The sequence below is a fragment of the Artemia franciscana genome, chromosome 20, assembly GCF_032884065.1.
Source record: "Artemia franciscana chromosome 20, ASM3288406v1, whole genome shotgun sequence".
Classification (NCBI taxonomy): Eukaryota; Metazoa; Arthropoda; class Branchiopoda; order Anostraca; family Artemiidae; genus Artemia; species Artemia franciscana.
This window is the reverse complement of record NC_088882.1, coordinates 608,244-629,790: the sequence shown is the minus strand read 5'-3', so window position 1 is coordinate 629,790 and position 21,547 is coordinate 608,244. Positions and strand designations below refer to the sequence as shown.

General features: G+C 33.1%; 2 protein-coding genes across 2 annotated transcripts in view; both read left to right on the top strand.

Moving 5' to 3' along the window:
* Positions 1-2,496: 2,496 nt before the first annotated feature.
* The window catches only part of LOC136040237 (eukaryotic translation initiation factor 4E-like), a 97,395-nt gene continuing 78,344 nt past the window's right edge, over positions 2,497-21,547 (top strand). Inside the window, exon 1 of the mRNA XM_065724445.1 lies at positions 2,497-2,581. The gene's annotated coding sequence lies outside the window, so the exon portion shown is untranslated. The remainder of the gene's footprint in view (positions 2,582-21,547) is intronic.
* The window catches only part of LOC136040310 (uncharacterized), a 5,411-nt gene continuing 3,964 nt past the window's right edge, over positions 20,101-21,547 (top strand). Inside the window, exon 1 of the mRNA XM_065724552.1 lies at positions 20,101-21,478. Within this exon, the coding sequence (XP_065580624.1) occupies positions 20,101-21,478 (1,378 nt within the window). The remainder of the gene's footprint in view (positions 21,479-21,547) is intronic.

Sequence of the window (21,547 nt, the reverse complement as noted above, 5' to 3'; positions counted from 1 at the left end):
CTTCTACAGTAAGGTTCTCTGATACGCTGAATCTGATGGTGTCATTTTCGTTAAGATCCTACGACTTTTAGTGGGTGTTTCCCCCTATTTTCCTAAATAAGGCAAATTTTCTCAGGCTCGTAACTTTTGATGGCTAAGACTAAACTTGATGAAACTTATATATTTAAAATCAGCTTTAAAATGCGATTCTTTTGATGTAGCTATTTATATCAAAATTCAATTTTTTAGAGTTTTGGTTACTATTGAGCCGGATAGCTCCTTACTACAGTTCGTTACCACGAACTGTTTGATACACGAAAAATTTTCAATAACGAATTTTAAACATCACAAGGGGGACAATATAATTTTTGAAACACCTAGGTGGGGTATGGCCCAAAATTAGCAGGGAACCACTGCTCTAGACTGTGGCCAGCGTTTGTCTCCCAAAAATATTTCCCCTCAGAAAATACCCCCACCCATAAAGACTCCCCGGAAAATATCTCATGCGGCAAATCCCCTCTCCCATGGAAAGTACCCCCTCCAAACTTCGAAAATACCACCTGCTGAAATTCCTTAATCGGAAAATACCTCCCTGAAAACTTATCCCCGTCCCCCCATGACTGGCTGGTCTCCAATCACTTTTGAGTAATAAAAAAGGACTTTTGGTATCAATTTTTGATCTAATGAGCACGCTCTGGAGCTAATGGGAATATGAGGTGGAGGTTTGAATGAGGGGTAATTCCCCTGCTATAAGGAATAAAGTCTGCTCATTTTAGGGTTTACTGTTATCCTTACTTTCGTAATAACACCATAGGCCACAAATGATCCATGAAACCATAAATGAGTACATATCAATTACGGATTTTTGATGCAAAACAGAAATCCTTGTTAGGGGCGTGGGAATTATACATCAATTTCTACCTTTAATTCCCTTTCATCTCTCCCTTAGAACTAATTCTGAATTTGCGTGATGAATCAATGAGATCAGGAATGTCTTGGTATTAAAATGCACCCTTAGAAGAAAAGACCTCCCTCCTAAACTAGAGAACAATCAGAGAATATTGAAGAAGTTTTAGTGTCTTTTTATGTTTTGTAATTTGTCTGATGTCCATTGCCTGAAAACCTGAAATCTCTTAATAATTGTTACATCCATATAAAACCATAAAAAAACTCCATGTTATAACATGGAAAATCTAAAATCTCTTGCTAATTGTTAAGCAAAACGTTGCCTAATCAATGTATGTACATCATAAATAATATACATAGCCTACTGTTTCTTCAAAGTTTACAATCAAGGCAGTTAGCAGAACAGAAAACTCCAAAAGCTATAAAATCATTCAATGATACTTCTTTTAAGCTCATTTTTAATGTTTTGCTAGCAGTTATACTAGAATATTATATGGGACTGCTATTTATTGAACTTTAATGGAAAAATACTACTCAATTCAAGAGAAAAAAAAACAAATTTACGCCCTTTTATGATGTAAATTTTAATAAATCTGCATATTTATGTCTGAAATAAAACTGGAGACGTTGAATGTGTTTTTCCCTGATTTTATGGGATATTAGGTGTTAGTTTGCTGTGTTTTTGTTTGTTTTTTCTGCATTTCTTATCTAAGCTTTAAAAATTATGACAAGACACACAATCAATTCAGAATAGTTTGGTCACACAAATTAAAAAAAAAATCTAATGGACGAGATAGGATTATCCTTTAAGGTATGGAACGACCTTCACCAACCTACTTCACTATGTAAGGAAAGAAACTTTTCATCATGTCTTGTTTTCTTCTATTTATAAACCCTGAATCGCTTTCAATTCAAGGAATCTTTAAATCTTTATTATTCTGGGCCAATCAACCCCAAAAAGGAAGATAAGCCATAGAGAACTATATAAGAAGAGGTAAGCCATAGAAGACGAACGCTTCATAGATAGTGAATAATATCCCACTAATATAATAAATAATATCTCAATATTTTCTTTGCTGGATGGTTTGCAGCACTACTGGAGAACATGGAGGACAAATGTAAGGAGAACAAAGTTTATAAAAGCCTCTATCAATTGTCAATGGTCATGGATCCATTTATAAGAGCCTATATAACGAGGGTTCGCGTAAATATGCTAGTAGTTGACTCAAAAGTGAATCCGATAAGTCTTATCAACGACAAAAAAAAACAAAACAACAATAACAACGTTGCATTGAAATAAGAAATGGTTTTCAAAAAAATGGTTTTCAAAGAAATGGTACAAAAAAAACTTTCAGTAATAAATTAATAGAAATTTACATTTGACAAAAAATAAAAAGGCCTGTATAGTCAAAATTTCAGTGTCAAGTGATTGGCGTTTCATTTAAAATTTATCATTAATCATTATAATCAAATGTTTCATTAATCATTTAAAACCCATAGATATGTAAATGTTTATCATCTGCAATCTTGCTTTAAAAGTATTAACAAAATCACGCAACATAAAATAAATAGTGTTAACTCTTATCAAAAAATAAGCTTATCACTTACAATCTTGCATTGAAATTACATCACAAAATAAACAGTTTCATTTTTGTTCTTTAGAAGGAAGTATCCGGCAATATTAAATAGATAAACTGTGAGTTCAATTTTTGCCTATTTTAGTTTTAATATAAAAAAGGATCAAGTGATATGCATTTAAAAATTACTCTACTCCAGAAAACCATAGTCAGACAGAAGCGTTATTTTTTTGTGCAGGAATACTGAAAAAATTTTCTGCAAAAGCCTAACACAAAGGAATTATAGTTTTAGTGTCGCTAAGCCAGCCGTATTTTTTTATATCCCAACCTTCCCGCTAGGAACATTCCTGACGCTTATATTTTTTTGTGTGTAAACAAAATCTATTATCTTCTAACCATTAAGCTAAGAACCAAATAAAATCTAACCATAGGTTAACACAATCTCCTGAAATGTATTTTGTTTATGAGTTTGCGAAAGTATCCCTTAGAAAGATCATTTCAAAGCATACACACTACTGGCCTAATAATCAAGAGCTCTAATAATAAGTTTGTTTATTAATAAAAATGCTTGCACAAAAAAGTCTTTTCTCGCTTTTGGCTGTGTCAATACTAGCCGTTTTGGTTATAGCGAGATAAATAGTTACGAGCAAAATTGTACGATTACGAGGGAATTACTAGAAAAATTGAATCCTAGGCTACTTTTCAGGAGGTTATTCTTTGCCAGGCGTAATATCGTTTTTAACTCTCAACCTTACTTTTTCGGCAAGATTTTATTCCGGGTCATTTTTCAGTTGTTTACTCTTTGCATGGATTAAAATCCATTTTTACTCTTAACCATATTTTTTCAGCAGTACCCCAGGCCTCTTTTCAGAGGGTTCCTTTGTGCATGGCGTAAACTAATTTTCGAACTCAATTTTTCCATTTTGGCAAGACTTTTTCCAATGCCACTTTCCAGAGGGTTACTCTATGCATGGTTTAAACTCTGTTTTTACTCTAAAGCTCACTTTGCAGCAGAATCTCGGGCTGCTTTTCTGGTTGTTACCCTCTCCATGGCATAAACTCCTTAACCACTCTAAACTTGACATTTTTCGGCAGAATTGCTTCCAAGGCTACTTTTCCTAAGGTCTGCAAGGTTTTGTAATCTGCATGGCGTGAACACTCTTTTTTTCTCAACCTCACTTTTTCGACAGGATTACATCCTAGGCCGTTGTTCAGGGTGTTACTCCCTGGATGGCGCAAACTCCTTTTCACTCTCAAATTTTACTTTTTGGACGAATTACATCCCGGGAGCTTTTTATTGGGTTACTCTTGGCATGGCTTACACTGACAAAAATTGTGAAGAAGAGAAAAAATAAGAACAATAATATCCTGAAAAACTTATGCAAGTTTTTCAGTCAACACCTCCGCTTGACTCTCCTTATTGCAGAACAATACCGATAAAATATAAAAGAAACAAACCTAAAAATAAATACAGAGTCAAAATAAGATGACCCTTTGAGAGTAACAGTGAATGGGTAACTGAATAAAATACAAGACTAAATGACATTTCACAATTTCATCCTGCATAAAGTACTCTTAAAGGCTAATCGCTTGCCATGTTGGGTATTATAAAAGATTCTATTCAATTGCGGAACATAATTTTGTTAACGGAAATAAAAACTATCGGAGTTAGTAATTTCATCATGAATGGGGCTTAGAAAATTATTTCCATTCTTTCTACTGAGGGTGACTTCTATGTGAATGTTTTCTTTATTTTAACTCCCTCCTTGAAACCTTGGATGAGATCTTCAACAAGGATAATAATAGAGGTAATATCTAACAAAATGAAATAGTTTGGGTTGTCATACACACAATGAGCCAAGGTGGAATTGAGAGTCTCAGGCCTTTAGCATAACCCCATTGCTTTCATGATTAAGGAAGTGTCTTCCAATAGCCTCTCCCCTAATTGCTGTTGGGTTCTACTTACAAAAAACAAACAGCCAAAAGCACAGGGAACTCTATAAACACCACTTCCCAGAATGGGGCTGGTTTTATCTTTGTCGCTGATGAAAAAGCTCTGTACTGTTTTTTGATTTTTTAAATATGACATTAAGGTTAAGATCTTGTAGGATTCTTCCCAGTTTGTCACTCAATTTTGAAACATAGGATAGAACAGTGAAAAGTTTCTTGTCATCCACCAAGAGATCACTGGCACTTAATGTTAATTTTTACTTTTTCCACTGGCTGTTACTTTCCTCGGTTTCTATCTTCACCATATTTTTATGTTTTGTCATGATTAACCAGTTGGGTCTTCACAATTTTTCATAGAATAATAATGGAGTTTTCATGACATTTTAAAGGAAAATAGGGGAATCCTCACAAAATTGTGTAGGAAGGTAGGAAAGTTTTCACAAAATTGTATTGCGCTAAATAGGAGTCCTCACTACATTATCTTAAAGCATGGGAATATTCTCGAAACATTGTATTAGAGCATATGGATACAGTGTATAGGCTTATAGAGGAAATATAGGGACATGTTGACATTTTGTAGGAGTAAAAAACCCTGACTTCTAGTTCTGCGGGAATCCTTCGAGGGATCAAACAGTTCGTGGTAACGAACAATAGTAAGGAGCCACCCGGCTCAATAGTAACCAAAACTCTAAAAAAAAATGGAATTTTGATACCAATAGTTACATCAAAAGAATTGCATTTTAATGCTGATTTTAAATATATAAGTTTCATCAAGATCAGTTATACCCATCAAAAGTTACGAGCCTGAGAAAATTTGCCTCATTTTAGAAAATAGGGGAAAACACCCCCGAAAAGTCATACAATCTTAACGAAAATCACACCATCAGATTCAGTGTATCAGAACCTTATTGTTGAAGTTTCAAGCTCCTATCTACAAAAATGTGGAATTTTCCATTTTTTGCCAAAAGACAAATCACGGATGCGTCTTTATTTGTTTGTTTTTTGTTGTTGTTTTTTTCCCCAGGGGTGATCGTATCGACTGCGGCGTATCGGCGGCTCATTCTAACGGAAATAAAAAGTTCTAGTGCCCGTTTTAAGTGACCGAAAAATTGGAGGGTATCTAGGCCCCCTCCCACGTTCATTATTTCCCAAAAGTCACCGGATCAAAATTCTGAGATAGCCATTTTATTCACCATAGTCGAAAAACCTAATAACTATGTCTTTATGGACGACTTAGTCCCCTGCAGTCCCAGTGGGAGGGGCTGCAAGTTACAAACTTTGACCTGTGTTTACATATAGTAATGGTTACTGGGAAGTGTACAGGCGTTATCAAGGGGATTTTTGGTTTAGGGGGGAGAATTGAGGGGGAAGGGTACGTGGGGAGATATTTCCATGGAGAAACTTCTCATGGGGGAAGAGAATTTCACTGAAGGGGGCGCAGGATTTTCTAGCATTATTTGAAAAAGCAATGAAAAAATAAATTTGAAAAGTTTTTTCATCATCAGCATTAAAACTTGAAACGAACAAAAACTACTACGCATATGAGGGGTTTACCTCCTCGTTATACCTCACTCTTTACGCTAACATATTTTTTTTAGTAATTTTAACTATTTATTCTACGGCCTTTGTGATTCAGAGGTCATTCTTCAGGAATTGGGACAAAATCTAAGCTTTAGTGTAAAGAGCGAGGTATCGACGAGGGTTGAACTCCCTCATATACGCAATAAAAACATACGAATATAGAAGGTCGTTATGTAAGTTAATTCGTAAGTTACGTGTATTTCTTACCAATGAAAACGTTTGTAAAAAATTAAAAGTTCTAGTTGCTTTTTTAAGTAATCAAAAAATTGGAGCGCTACTAGCCCTCCTCCCTCACTCGTTTTTTCTCAAAATCTTCCAATTAATTGCAATTATTGATATGTAAATTTTGTTTTTATTATTTATGTGGGGAGAGCCAAGATCAAAACATGCATTAATTCAAAAACGCCCTGAAATTAAATAAGAAAAAAACAAGTTTTTCCAATGAAAGTAAGGAGCAGCATTAAAACTTAAAACGAACAGAAATTACTCCGTATATGAAAGGGGCTTTTCCTCCTCAACGTCCCACTCTTTACGCTAAAGTTTCTTACTGTTTTAAAAATAGAGTTAAGAGAAAGAGTCAAACTTTAGCGTAGAGATTGGGGCGTTGAGGAGGAAAAGCCCCTTCCATCAACGGAGTAATTTCTCTTCGTTTTAAGCTTAAATGTTCCCCTATTCAATGTTTTTTAGTTTTCAATAGTTTTTTTATAATATTTTTTATAATATTCTAAACTTGTTTACTTTTACTTTACCAAACTCCTATGTTTTGTTTTTTCAGTAAAGTACTAGTTTTCTATAATGCTACAATTAAAGGAGAATATCAAAGAAGAACACGAGTTCGAAAAAAAGAATTTATTAGCATTGTGGTGTTAAGGTCATTCTCATTAAATCGTTAAGGTCATTGGTTTGAAGCCTAAAGTTGCTCTAAAGCACCAAAAAACGACGTCACAAGAAGATGCAGGTCACTATTGCACCAAGCATGAACAGTGATTTGCAGTCAATTCTGTTCCAATGTGGAACAGAATCTCTCAGGTTGCTATTTATCCCCAAAACTTTAAAGAAAAGAGTCAATCAAGACTGGAGCAATGCTGAGCAGAGGCAAAATAGGGAGGGCTGACCACAGTCTTACCACATGACCAGTAAAATTCTTTACAGTGGTTCAACACCAGCCTCTCTTACTGAAAACCCAATTTAAGTTAAGGTAGAATTTAAGCCTGATTAACAGGCTTGTTCATTAATGACTCTTTTATTACCGGTTTGGAACCGGGGTAATCATATATTTTGCTTTGCGGAGTAATGCATATACTATTAAATTAATGTCATTGAAGGTACATAATAAACATTGGGCACCCTTGCCCTGGGGTCATAAATACAGGTAAGGGAAGAAGGAAACTCCTTAGGAGTATTTAATAAATTTTTTAAACTACTTATATTTATATACTATTCACTAAAAACAAGAGCTAAGAGCTAATATGGCACTTGTGACGAGGTCAAGAAGAGACAAGAGCTCATATGTTATAAGCTCTAGCAAAATTCTAAGAGCCAACAGATTGCTTTAAAAGGAAAATCAGAGGCGTGATGCCGGTCGGTATTTAAAATAAGAGCTCTGAGTCACGAGGTCCCTCTAAATACCAAAATTCATTAAGACCCGATTTCCCACTCGTAAGTTAAAAATACCTCATTTTTCTCATTTTTAAAATTAAAAGTCCCTCCACTTACCCCCCACAGATGGTTGAATCGGATAAGTGACTATTTCTAATTTAATCTGGTCTGGTACTCATTTTTTCTATTTTTCAGAATTAACCCTCCCCTCAACTTCCTCAAAGAGAGCGGGCCCGTTCCGGTAATGTCAATCACATATCTTGGACTTCTGCTTATTTTTCCCACCAAATTTCATCCCGATCCCTCCATTCTAAGCGTTTTCCAAGATTTTAGGCTCCCCCAACTCCCCTCAATGTCACCGGATCCGGTCGGAATTTAAAATAAGAGCTCTTAGACACAATATTCCCCCAAACTTCATATTTCATTAAGATCCGATCCTTCCTTCGTAAGTTAAAAATACCTAATTTTTTCTATTTTTTAGAATTAACCACCCCCCAGCTCCCCAAAACAGAGCAGATCCGCTCCAGTTATGTCAATCACGTATCTAGGATTTCTGCTTATTTTTACCACCAAGTTTCATCCCGATCCCTCCATTCTAAGCGTTTTCCAAGATTTTAGGTCCCCCCAAACTCCCATCAATATAACCGGATCTGGTAGGGATTTAAAATAAGAGTTCTAAGGCACGATATCCTACTAAATATCAAATTTCATTAAGATCCCATCAATCGTTTGTAAGTTAAAAATACTTTATTTTTTCCGAATTATCCGACCCTTAACTCCCCCCAGAGCAAGGAAAGGGTAAAGAGTAGCGTAAAGAGGAAGGGATTGCGGAGGGGAAAACCCATTTCATATACGGAGTAATTTCTGTTCGTTTTAAGTTTTAATGTCGCTCTTTACTTTCAGTTTAAAAAAAACTAGTTTTTTTTATTTAATTTTTGAACGTTTTTGGATTAATGCATGTTTGCTTTTGGCTCTCCACACATAAATTATTAAAATGAAATTTGCATACTAATTCTTTTTTTGGCTAAATGGCTTTCTCTTAATTTTGATCAGACGATTTTGAGAATCGGTTACTTAAAAAGTTAGCTAGAACTTTAAATTTTTAAACAACGTTTTTATTAGTAAAAAAATATACGTAAATTAAGAATTAACTTACGTAATAAACTTTTACTTTCTTATATTTTTATTATGTATCTGAGGGGGTTTATCCCCTCGTTAATACCTTGCTCTTTATACTAAATTAAGTTTCGTCCCAATTTTGTAAGAATGACCCCTGAATCAGAAAGGCCGTAGAATAAGTAGTTGAAATTGCTAAAAATACTTTAGCATAAAGAGCGATGTATTTATCTCTTCCTAAATACCTCGCTCTTTATGCTAAAGTATTTTTATAACCCCTCATATAATTAATAATCTCTGTTCGTTTTAAGTTTTAATGCTACTCCTTACTTTCAATTGAAAAAACTTTTTCATGTTTATTTTTTCATTGTTCTTTTATAGCAATGTTAGAAAATCCTGCGCCCTTTTCATTGAGTTTCTTTTCCCCATGACATATTCTTCCAAGGAAGGATCCTTCCATATAGCTGCTCCCCTCAACCCAACCCCCCAAGCCAAAAGAATCCCCCTGAAAACATCTGAACACTTCTCAATAACCATTACTGTATGTAAACACTGGTCAAAGTTTGTAACTTGCAGCCCCTCCCCCAAGAACTGCGGGGGAGTAAGTCATCCCCAAAGACATACTTGTTATAGTTTTCGACTATGCAAAACAAAATGGCTGTCTCAAAATTTTGATCCGTTGACTTTGGGAAAAAATGAGCGTGGGAGGGGGCCTAGGTGCACTCCAATTTTTAGTCCCTTAAAAAGGGCACTATACCTTTTATTTCCATTAGAATGAGCCCTCTTGCGATATTTTAGGACCATTTGGTCGATACGATGACCCCTGGTAAAAAGAAAAAAAAACAACAAAAAACAACAAAAAAATTAACACGCACCCGCGATCTGTCTTCTGGCAAAAAATACGAACTGTGATCAAACGAACTGTTTGATTATATGTTTCTTGAATTGTCTTAGAGACTACAAATAAAATCAGAATGTGTATGATATATAATGATATCAGTTCATGAATGAATGATAATAAGTTTAAGGTTTGTTTTGCTTTAATTTTTGTTTTAATTTTAAATGCTGTAATAACCAGAACAAAAAATATTTGTCATATTATTCGTTATCAGTGAAGCACCAATGACGGAGTAGGCTTTGAACTTTACAGTTAAGGAAGGGGTAGTATCCAAACTCTTGTTTGTAGTGAAACTATATTTGTCTTGAACGGTCTTGGAAAGAATTAATAAAATTAATATTTGTATTTGTGAAAATATTTGTGATATAATTCGTTTTCAGTAAAGTGCCAATGACTCAGTAGGTTTTAGACTTTTACAGCGCCAAACAAACACAAAGTAGAAACACTAGGGAAAATCTTTTCAAGACAATGGAAATTCAAACTCTTGTTTGTAGGGAAACTGTATTTGTCTTGAACAGTCTTGGAAAGAATTAATAAAAATAAACTTAATATTTCATATACAATGATACTAATTGCTGAAAGCTTATCACTTCAAAAATAAATTCTACTTTAATTTTTATGTTTATTTTCAATGTTGTAAAAAGTAAAAAAGAAAATATTTGTGATATAATTCGTTTTCAGTAAAGCGCCAATGACGCAGTAAATTTTTGACTTTTACAGTGAGAGAAGGAGGCAAAATCCAACCTCTTGTTTGTAGTGATTGCTTGATTTGCTTGATTTGCAGAACCATATATACCCTCATGGCATAACTTAAAATGCCTTCTCTCAGGCCCTGTGGGTTTCTATTGACTTCGGAGTTTTTGTTATATGATCTTTGAAATATTTTTAACAAAATGGCTATCTAAAATTTTTATCGGATCTGTTTAAAAAAGGGTTTGTGGGGGCTAGTTGCCCTCTGATCACTTTTGACTCTTAAAAAGGGTACTAGAACTTCTGATTTTCAATAGAATGAGCTGCTTCTGAAGTTTGTACGATTACCGTTTTCATATGATGTGCCTTTTGAAAAAAAATATAATTAAATATTGGAGCCGTATGACTTTTACTGTTGGCAAACCCTATAGCGCTGCCTCTGATATTTCAGACAAATCCGAAGCCATTCAAAAAAGTTAGGAAGCTGTTCATATTATTGTTCGCCTATTTCTTCAACAATTCTATCGAACTTGAAATGTGTTTATCCAAAACGTCTGTATTTTCTTTTCCTAACATTGGCGTTGTTGATGCTATTGTTCATTAGGTTAAAACACGTTTTTTTAACTGAAAGTAAAGAGAAACATTAAAACTTAAAACAAACATCAATTATTCCGTAAGTACAAGGGCCTGTCCCCTCCTCAACGCTCAACTCTTTACGCTTAATTTTGACTTTTTTTCACAAATCTACTTTTTGAAACAGTTAAAAACTTTAGCGTAAGGGGTGGGGCGTTGAGGAGGCGACAACCCCTTTCATATACAGAATAATTTCTTTTCATTTTAATTTTTAATGTCACTACTTACTTTCAGTTCAAAAAATTTTTTTTTTAATTTTATTTCTGAACTTTTTTGAATTAATGCATGTTTTGAATTTGGATCACCAAACATGAATAATTAAAACAAAATTTGAATATTACCTTTACTTTTATTTAACTAATAATAACCATATAATAATGTAAGTTTGATTTTTGTTCCAGTTGTTTAAGAATAGCTTCTGAATCTCAAAGGCTTTTTAATTAAAATAATAACCTCTTTTAAAAGTTAAATACGAAACAAGAGCGTAAAAGTGACCTATTGAGGAGAGACAATCCATCTCATATACGCAATATTTTCTGTTCGTTTTTAGTTTTATTGCTGTTTCTTATTTCCTGTTTGAAAAAAAACTTGTGCTTTTATTTTATTGCTGATCATTTTTTAAAATGTCTGGAAATCCAGCTCTCCCTCCATGGAAAATTTCTCCATGGAAAGACCCTCCCACGTAACTTAAATTGGTGATATTTGTGGAACTAATATTGCAAGGTATAGTAACAAAACGCGAAAGAGGTCGAAACTACTCTTATGAAAATGAAAGTCATATGTTGAGCAATTTTCAAATGACTAAAATGAATGATAGAAAAGATCTTTCAAAGATATACGTATTAATTTATGTTCGTTTGAACTTTCAACGCTATTCTTTACTTTCAGATGGAAAAAACTTTCTTTTTTGTTTTTTCTTTTTTATAACAACCACAAGTCGTGAAAATACAATATCTTCTGTTTATTATCACATAAAAATCATAGTTATGAAGCTGCTCAAGGTAAAATTAAATGCCAAGATTGGCTCAAACAAATTATTGCTAATATCGGACATTATTTAACAAAATTCGAACTTTAGCGTAAAGAGCAACGTATTGAGGTGGTGGCAAACTTCCTCATATATATAATATGAAGGGTTCACCCCCTCATAAATGCTTCGCTCATTACGCTAAGCTTCGAATTCTGTTCCAATTTTTTAAGAATGACCCCTGAATCTCAAAGGCCGTTTAATTAGAATAAATAGTTCTTTTGCAATTGCTAAAAAAAATTAGCGTTGAGAGAGAAGTATTGACGAGGGGACGCACCCCCTCATGTACGTATTAATTTCTGTTTGGTTTTAAGTTTTAATGTTAGTCCTTAATTTCTTTTGAAAAACACTTTTTTTATTTAATTTATGATTGTTAAATAAATAATGCTGAGAAATCCATTCTCCCCCCATAAGAATATCCCTCATAGCCCTCTCCCTCTACCTTTCCCCGCACCAGAAAGAATTCCCCTTAAAACGTCTGTATACCTTCCAATAACCAATACTAGGCTATATGTAAATAATAGGCAAAGTTCATAACTTGCTGCCTTTCCCCAAAACTGTGGGGGATTAGGTCGTCCTCAAAGATATAGTTATTAGGTATTTCAACTACGCTTTCCAATTTTTTTGCACTTAAAAAAGGTTCTGGAACTTTTAACTTCCGTTTGAACGAGCCCTCTTGAGAAATTTTAGGATCACTGGGTCTATACAATTATCCCTGGGGAAAAAAGCAAAAAAATAAACACGCATCTGTGATCTTTCTTCTGGAAAAAAGTACAAAATTCGACATTTGTGTGGAGAAGAGTGTGAAGTCTCCACTGTAAGGTTCTCTGATATGCTGAATATGATGGTGTAATTTTCATTAAGATTCTTTGCCTTTTAGAAGGTGTTTTCCTCTTTTTGTCGGAAATGAGGCAAATTTTGTCTCAAACGGCAAAATGATTTCCGAAAGATAACTTTCGCAAGACAAAGAACTGGCAAAATTGATTTTGTTTATTCAAAATCAAGTTTTGCAGTGTGTGGTGTGTTTCAGATAAACTAGTTGAGCTAGATACAGGAAGGATTTTACTTCCTGATGGTTTCATACACTAATTAAATAAAAAAAAATAAAAAATTCAAACTGCAAGTAAGGAGCGACATTAAAACTTTAAACGAACAGAAATTATTCTGTATGTAAAAGGGATTGACCCCCTCCTCAACGCCTGGCTCTTTACGCTAAAGTTTGACTCTGTCTCAAAATTTTACTTTTTAAATCAATAAAAAACTTCAATTTCCATCGGAATGAGCCCTCTTGCGACATTCTAGGACAACTGGGTTGATACAATCATCCCTGGGAAAAAAAAAGAAAAGAAAACGAAACAAATAAACATGCATCCGTGATTTGTCTTTTGGCAAAAAATATGCAAGATCAACGACTCTATAGCTATTGGACCAATATCCTCACTTATAATAAGGGTGAGAGTTATCCTAATTTGAACAATGTAATATATGCTAGTCTCTCCACTGCTTATGGAAGGCCAAGTGCACAGCACGGTTTCTTCAAATCCAAAAATCCTCTTAACCAGCTACAGTTGGAGAGAACTGTCAGAACCAAACCTACCATCAATGATGCATTGATGTCCCACAGTAGGAAAATAGAATTGTATTCCATCTTCTGAGTTTTTTTTTTCCTATGTAGGGTTTGTCTCACTTCATATCAAAAGGGTCAAAAGCTGATGCGGAAGGAAAGATAGAAGGCGTTTTAGTGCAGGAAATTGTTTCAAACTATCTTCAAAACTTTCAGATTTTAGAATTCTTCAAATTTGTAGGCTTCTTGTCTCAAACCCTTTCAGTCGTATGATATATTTTGTCAGGGTGGAATTTTTTTGTGAAAAAACTTTGGGAGTAATTTCTTCGTTTGCTTACACTTCACCTTCCGATGCCAATTTTGTTTCAGTATCTGAAATAATTTGTATTCTATCTTTAAAAACAATTACATCTACGTTTTCTTGTGTTTGCCCTGGTAGAGCGGATTAGTGTAAACGTAATTACATTTTACTTTTCCAAATAGTTTGTTGCGTGCATTCAGACATTTCACTTTGTAATTTCGATTTATTCGATTGTTTTCTGTTTATCAGACAGATCAGACTTCAAAAGCCAGTTGCTTGTCAGTCTGTCTAGAACAAAGCACTGCCAAAAGACTAGGAAACACTTTCAAGTCAAATAATTTGGTTGGGCTACGTTAGATGCGCTAAAAGTTCAACACAAAAAAAGATGGATTTCAACTGCTGTTCGGATGGTTTTACCAACTGTTAAAAAAAGAAGCAGAAGTTGATCGAGAATATTTTGAAATTTTTTTCAAAAAAACAACTTAATTCTTTGGCTTATCTACTATACCTTTTTTGTGTAATATCATCTTTATTATAAAAAATTCAAAGTAGCTATGATGAATCAAATACACAGAGTTAGTGAACAGTGATTTGTAGCTCGTATTTTCTGGTATTTCTATAAAATTTGGTCCTTAGTCTAGTCACAATTGGTTTCCTTTTTCCGTCACCAGAAGTCTCTACTTTCGGAAAAGGCAATTACTAATACATTGAAAACACTTCACTTTTCAATGAAGCAGGGCTACTGTGCTGTCAGTAACTACATAATTTGTATCTTTCCACAGAAAAATTTAAATATTTAACCCTGAACTTTACACCTTAATTTTTCTTCAATCTCTAGAAAAAATGACAGCTCCATTTTTGTGTTAACCCTGGTAGAGTGGATTAGTGTAAACATAAGTGCATTTTATTTTTCTGAAGTTTTTTGTAGTTTTCTGACCTTGTAAATATCTCCTTAATTTATATTTAAATTAAGCTAATTTATTATTAGCTAAGCAACAATGCTTAACTAATATTTTCGGAAGATAGAATCATCCTACGTTGTTTTACAGTTTAAAAGGGTGAATTTTTTCTATTTTAGGGATTAGTGTGATTATAGGATATGTCTTAGAAGGTAATCTAACATATAGTATTTATTCGATTAGGTAGGCATTATCATAGAATAGAATTGAGACATTTGAAGCACCTACATATATCCCATATTAGACTTGTATCATGATATATATTTTTTGATTATATTCTATTTGATATGTTTTCTTGACTTGATTAAGGTCAGAACCGAAAGTTTTACTTGGCTTTAGTTAAGGAGCCTGGACGACACAGTTTTTCAAAAGACTGAGCAAACTTAGCTGTTTTTCCTTCCATTAAAAATGGGGATAAAACCGCAGACCAAAATTACCAAGGAATGGGTCTTATGGAAGTTACGGAGAGATATTCAGGATTTCATTGTTAGATTGCTTCATAGGGACGCTGGGGGTTAGAAATATAGTCTATATTTTTGCTGCAATTTGAAAATGATCCTTTAATGTTTAAGGATGCTGTTCAAAAATGGTCAAAAATCAACTACGTGACAAGATCTCCAGCTTTATTTTACGTTGAATGTTTAATGTTCACCGGAGGAAGGTTTTCCTCATTGTTATAAAATAAATTTTAGAATTGCACGGATAAAAACAACCGAACTACAGAGACACTTGCCTACCTGCCTTACCAGATTCTTCTAGCTGAATCTATTAACTTCTTAGAGAGATAACAAGGAGAACAAAAGAAGAACTAGGTGAAACTTGGATCTATTGGATACTTCAGAAATTTCCCAGAGGGCAAACCTTGTAACTCCAATTTGTAGACCAGATGGAAAAGATGTCTTAAAATGGTCAAATGAAGTGTCCAATATTATCGATACTAGTGGCAGTACAAACATCTGGTTCGCCACATATAATAAGTACAAAAGTTTGCCTCCAAAGCCCATTTTAATCACATGGTATTTTCTTACTAATTTAATTATTTATCTTATTTAATCAACACTCTCTTCCGGCTAAGACAACTAATATTGTAGCTTTCAGAACTTAGGATTGTAGGTTTGTCATAGATTTTTTTTAATGCTTGAAGTAATTTATTGGCCTTATTAGAGATGATCAGGGGAATTATAGGATGTATCTTTGTAAATAAGAAACACAACACACTTTAATCCATTTAATTGTAAAACCAAATTATTTTTAAAGGCAATAAAACTAAATTTAACAGATATAAAAATATTAAATTAGAACTATCGTAAAATTAAAACTGTGATATTTTCTCACATCATGGTAACTTGAATTCGCCAGATTTGAGATTGGAAAAAGACTTATAATTTAATAATACAGTTGCTACACATACAATTGAAGACAAAAAAAGAAAAAGGAAAGAAAAACGGCGAAAAGCTAGCAAATATTTTGTCAAAAGTCGAATAATGTTTGGATAAAACGTATATTTAAACAAAACTAATATTTTAAAGTTAATTAATTTTTTATGAGAAAAGTATGAGAAAAAAATTGAACTCAAGAACAAAATTAAGAAGCTAAAACTTGGATGATTTTCAGCCAGTGGAAAAACAGCTGCAAAAAGAGAAAGCAGATATTTTGCAAAATCCTTGCCTAGTCATCTTAGTTGTTGAAAAAAGAAATGGGAATAAAGTAAATATACGAATCAGTACTATGCTTTTAAATTTAATCAAATTTGAAAAAATGAAAAAGAAGTGGTATTTGAGCCATTTAATACTGAATCCAATCACAATTGAAATCCTATAAGAATTCGAACTTCACCCGACCAGAAATTTCTGCCAAAGATCAATTCGAGCCCGATACAAAAAGAATAAAAAAAAGTATTTATATCAAGCAAAAAGATAAAAAGTTTTGAAATAGATTAATAATTAGATCTAAAAAACGGGTAAAAATTAAAATAAATGCTCAAATTATTTCTAAGACTTAGAAATAATTTTTTTTCCTAAACATAAGTCTCTGACAATAAACTGTGTCATTGCGTTCATTGAAAAACATTTGGCTTGTTCAAAATATTCTTAATTTTTCAAAATTATTGCATAAACAAGACATCAAACATTTAATATAGTCTTAAAAGAAAGGAATTGATGAAACTGAATTAAATATTTAGCATATAATGGAAATTTATTCCTGGAAATTTCGTCAATTCTTGATTCAATTTAATATATCTTGTTTTTAATAATATGCAAATGACGGTAGATTTTGGAAGGTCTGCATTTGGGTGGGGTTCAAACTGTTAACATCCCCTAGAATTTTGGAATTTCAAATCTCTGTTTTGTTTCAAAATTTTGACTTAATACTCTTAACTGCTCTTAAAATATTACGGACAATCCATTTTGACGACCTGGATGCAAATTCTACCTTTTTAATCAGTTCTGCATCCCATCCAATATTTCCAAAAATTTAACAGACTTTGCCTTTCAAGGGATATTGCACATACACCTTTTTGACAACCGGGGTGCCCATGGTGTCCTTGAAGTGAAAAATATTTTATTAAATCTGTTTTTCTTATTGACCTAATCCTGTTGTTGAATAAATAAAAAAAGAGTTTTTTAACTGAAAAGTAGGGACGACATTAAAATTTAAAGCGAACAGAAATTATTCAGTTAATGAAAGCGGTTGCTTTCCCTTAACGCCTCGTTCTTTAGGCTAAAGTTTTTAATCGTTTTAAAAAGTAGAGGTGTGACAAAGAGTCAGACTGTAGCGTAAAGAGCGATGCTTTGAGCAGGGGAAGACTCCTTTCATATACGGAATAATTTCTGTTTGTTTTCAGTTTTAATGTCGCTCCTTACTTGTAGTTAAAAACCCTTGTTTTTTTTAATTTAATTTCTGAACTTTTTTGAATTAGTGAATGTTTTGATTTTGGCTCAATGTGTATAAATAATTAATACGAAATTTGCATGTTAGTATTTATTTTTTTTTGCTAACTGGCTTTCATATAGTTTTGATCGGAGGATTTTGATTAAAAAAGGGTGGAGGAGGAAGCCTACTTGCCCTGCACTTTTTGGTTACTTAAAAATGCAACTAGATTTTTCATTTTTTAAGGAACGTTTTTGTTAGGAATAAGCATAGGTACCTTACGAATTAATTTAAGTAACGAACTTCTATATTTATGTTTTTTCACTACGTATATAACGGGGTTAGACCCCTTGTCAATACCTCACTCATTGTACTAAAGCTTGAATTTTGTCCCAAATCTTTAAGAAGGAACCCTGAGCAACAAAGGCCATAGAAAAAATGGTTGAAATTACTAAAAGTACTTTAGCGTAAAGAACAACGTATTGTGGAGGAGATGAACCCCCTTATAAACGTAATCTTTTCTGTTCATTTTAAGTTTTAATGCTGCTCATTACTTCCAGTTGAAACAAAATATTTTCTCATTGTTTTATTGGGATAATACTAGAAAAATCATGCACCCCCTTCATGAAAATTCTCTTCCCTTATGATAAATTCCTCCATGGAAAATCATCCCAAGTAACCCCCTCCCAACCCACCCCCACCCTTAAGCAAAAAAGTCCCCCTGATTTTGCCTGTAAACTTCATAATAATCATTACTATATGTAAACAATGGTCAAAGTTTGTAACTTGTAGCCTCTCCCCTAGGGATTGTGAGGGATTAAGTCTTCCCCAAAGACTTAGTTATTTGGTTTTCGACTAAGATGAACAGAAATTTAATCTCAAATTTTGATCTGATTACTTCTGGGAAAAATTTGCTTGGGAGGTGACCTAGGTGCCCTCCAATTATTGTGGTCTCTTTAAAACGGCACTATAACTTTTAATTTTAGTTAGAATGAGCCCTGTCACTACATTCTAGAACCACTGGGTCGATATGATTACCCCTGGGAAAAAACAAACAAACAAATAAGCACGCATCCGTGATCTGCTTTCTGGCAAAAAATACAAAATTCCACCTTTTTGTTAGATAGGAGCTTGAAACTACTACATAAGGGTTCTCTGATACACTAAATCTGATCGTGTCATTTTCGTTAAGTTTCTATGAATTTTAGGAGGTGTATCCCCCTGTTTTGTAAAATAAGGCAAATTTTCTCAGGCTCGTAGCTTTTGATGGGTTAGACTAAAGTTAATAAAACTTATATATTTAAAGTCAGCATTCAAAGCTAATTCCTTTGAAGAAATTATTGGTATCAAAATTCAATTTTTTTAAGTTTCGCTTACTATTGAACCGGGTAGCTGTTTGATTAGTTATCTCAGTATTATCTAAGTTTGACTTAAATTTTGGATCCAATAGTATAAACTTAAATAAGGTTTTAACCTAAATTTTAGAAAATTTTGATTAATCCTTCTCCATTTTAAATCAGCCATAAAATTTATGGCTGATTTTAAATTCAGAAAAAATTTTTATGAAAAAAATTTAATGTTAAATTGCAAATATTTAAGAAATACAATTTTTGAATATAGCAACAGTTTTGGTATTTAAATGTATTCATATATTATGTCCTACTTTTTTTTCTAGATGAAATAACATGAACTTAATCATGAAAAGAAGATTCAGTTCAAAATAGTAGTCTTATCGAATTAATGGGAGTGAATATTCTGAAAGCTGAAGTCATGGACTAGAGTAACAATGCTTCCCAATCTGGATATAAACTACCGTTTAATTGATGGTGTACGTAAAGGAGACCTAGAAAGTACAAGAGAGTTAATTAATAACAACAACTCGGTAATTTAGTTGTTTTAATTTGTGAACATAATGAGATGAATATTTTAAAATACCTACTTAGTAATAATGACAAATCACAAAAATTCCAAGTGATAAGGTTGAAACGGGCCATAATGCCTTCTATTATCCACAAAATTAATGGTGAGAGGAAGATTCAATTCAAGGACAGTAGTCTTATTTAGTTAATGCAAGTGAATATTCTGACAGCTGAAGTCATGAACTAGAGTAAAAATGCTTCGCAAAAACTTCTGTTTACTTGAAGCTGTTCGTGAGGGTGACCTAAAAAGAACAAGGAAGTTAATCAATGCTAAGAACTCTGTTGAGAGTACCAATTTAGTTATATTAGCTTGTAAACATAATAGGGTAAATATTTTAGAATATCTACTTAGCAGTAATGGTAAATTTCTGAGTGACTTCTCTCTTGGCCCAAGAGAAACTACAATTTTGCCAAGTGATGAGGATGAAACCTGCCATAATGCCTTCTATTATGCCATACGGTCTGGTAGTGTGGAACTTCTTGATACACTTATTAGTAAATGGCCAGGTAATTACTTTCCTACTCATCTGATGGAACTAGATGAAATTCTTTCTCGAGCTTACGAAGAATTAAAACTTAAGAATGTTTTATTGTCAGAAAAGATGGAAATTTTTGTTGAGAATAAGTTAATAGACCTCCATTTTTTCTTTAATTCTTTTGAACAAGATAAAAATATGAAGAGTAATCTCAATAGCATAAGAGAGAAGATTGATTTATTACTTCAAAATGTAAGTGTTTTAAGAACAGAATACTGCAACGGAGAAGAAATAGATGGAAAGTTTTTATTTATAGCGAAGTTTATTGCACAAAACATACATATATTAAAGCGACAGTTGAAATATACCTACAATAGACTACCTTGGGAAGAAATGGAATTTTGTTTAATCACTTTTATTTCCTCTCACATAAAACATCAAGAAATTAACCTGTACTGTAATGTCTCACTGAATAGAAATAAAATACTTAATCACCTAAGCCATTTTGCTGAGAAACTTAAAGAGGAAAAAGATAATTTAGTATCTGTTAATATCGAAAAACTTATGAAATTCCCAAACTTAAATCGTGAGCAAGTTGTCACAGAGATTGTTAGCAATTCTCCTCAATTTGGAGAACTGTATAGCGATTATCAAAAAATTAGAGATATTCATTCTTTGAAGAAAATAAGTGATTATATAAAACTAGCATTATCTGTTTATCTTAATCAACGTGAAGGGAAATTAATTATTTCTAGGGTCTTACAAGTTACTGGTGAACATTTAAAAAATACTCTCGAATCTCCTAAGTTATCTACTACAACAAGTGAGCTTATTCTTCAATCATTACCAAGAAACACTAGAAAAGTCATCGTAGATTTACGTAACTCCCTGTCACATGCCTACTCGCTCTTAAAGAGAATAGAGATTGAGGAAAATACAAATGATATTTTTTTTGAGGGGATTCAAAAGGATCTTACGAGAATTGTTGGTGTAATTACTGATATTCTTCACAACAGTAAAATGCGAATTATCAGAGAATTGCTAGATAGAATTTCCAGTTGTAAAAGTCTGGATGACCTAAAAGAAGTTTCTGGAATGTTTAGCAACGTGAACTTAAATGAAATGACTGGAGAAAATTTAAAGTTGATGGAACATGACGAGCTCGAAAAACTCGTTCAAGAATTAAGGAATACTATAGCTGACAAGACAAATCTTGAAAAGCGGCTTTTTGATAAAATAGACAGCATCATTAATCTTGCGAAAATGAAATCAACAAAAACCAGAACTGATTCTTCAAGGGCGATTATATTATTGAAGAGGCTATTTGTTAATATGAACAAAATTTTGTTTGACCATACTTCTGTTGAAGAACTGAAGTCTTATGCTAATGAAATACTAAAGAATATTCCTTTCCAAATAGAGTCGCATAATCGTAAAGAAATTTACCTACTATCACTGAAAATTTGTCGCAGTGCTCTGTCGAGAACATCAGAAGAAAAGA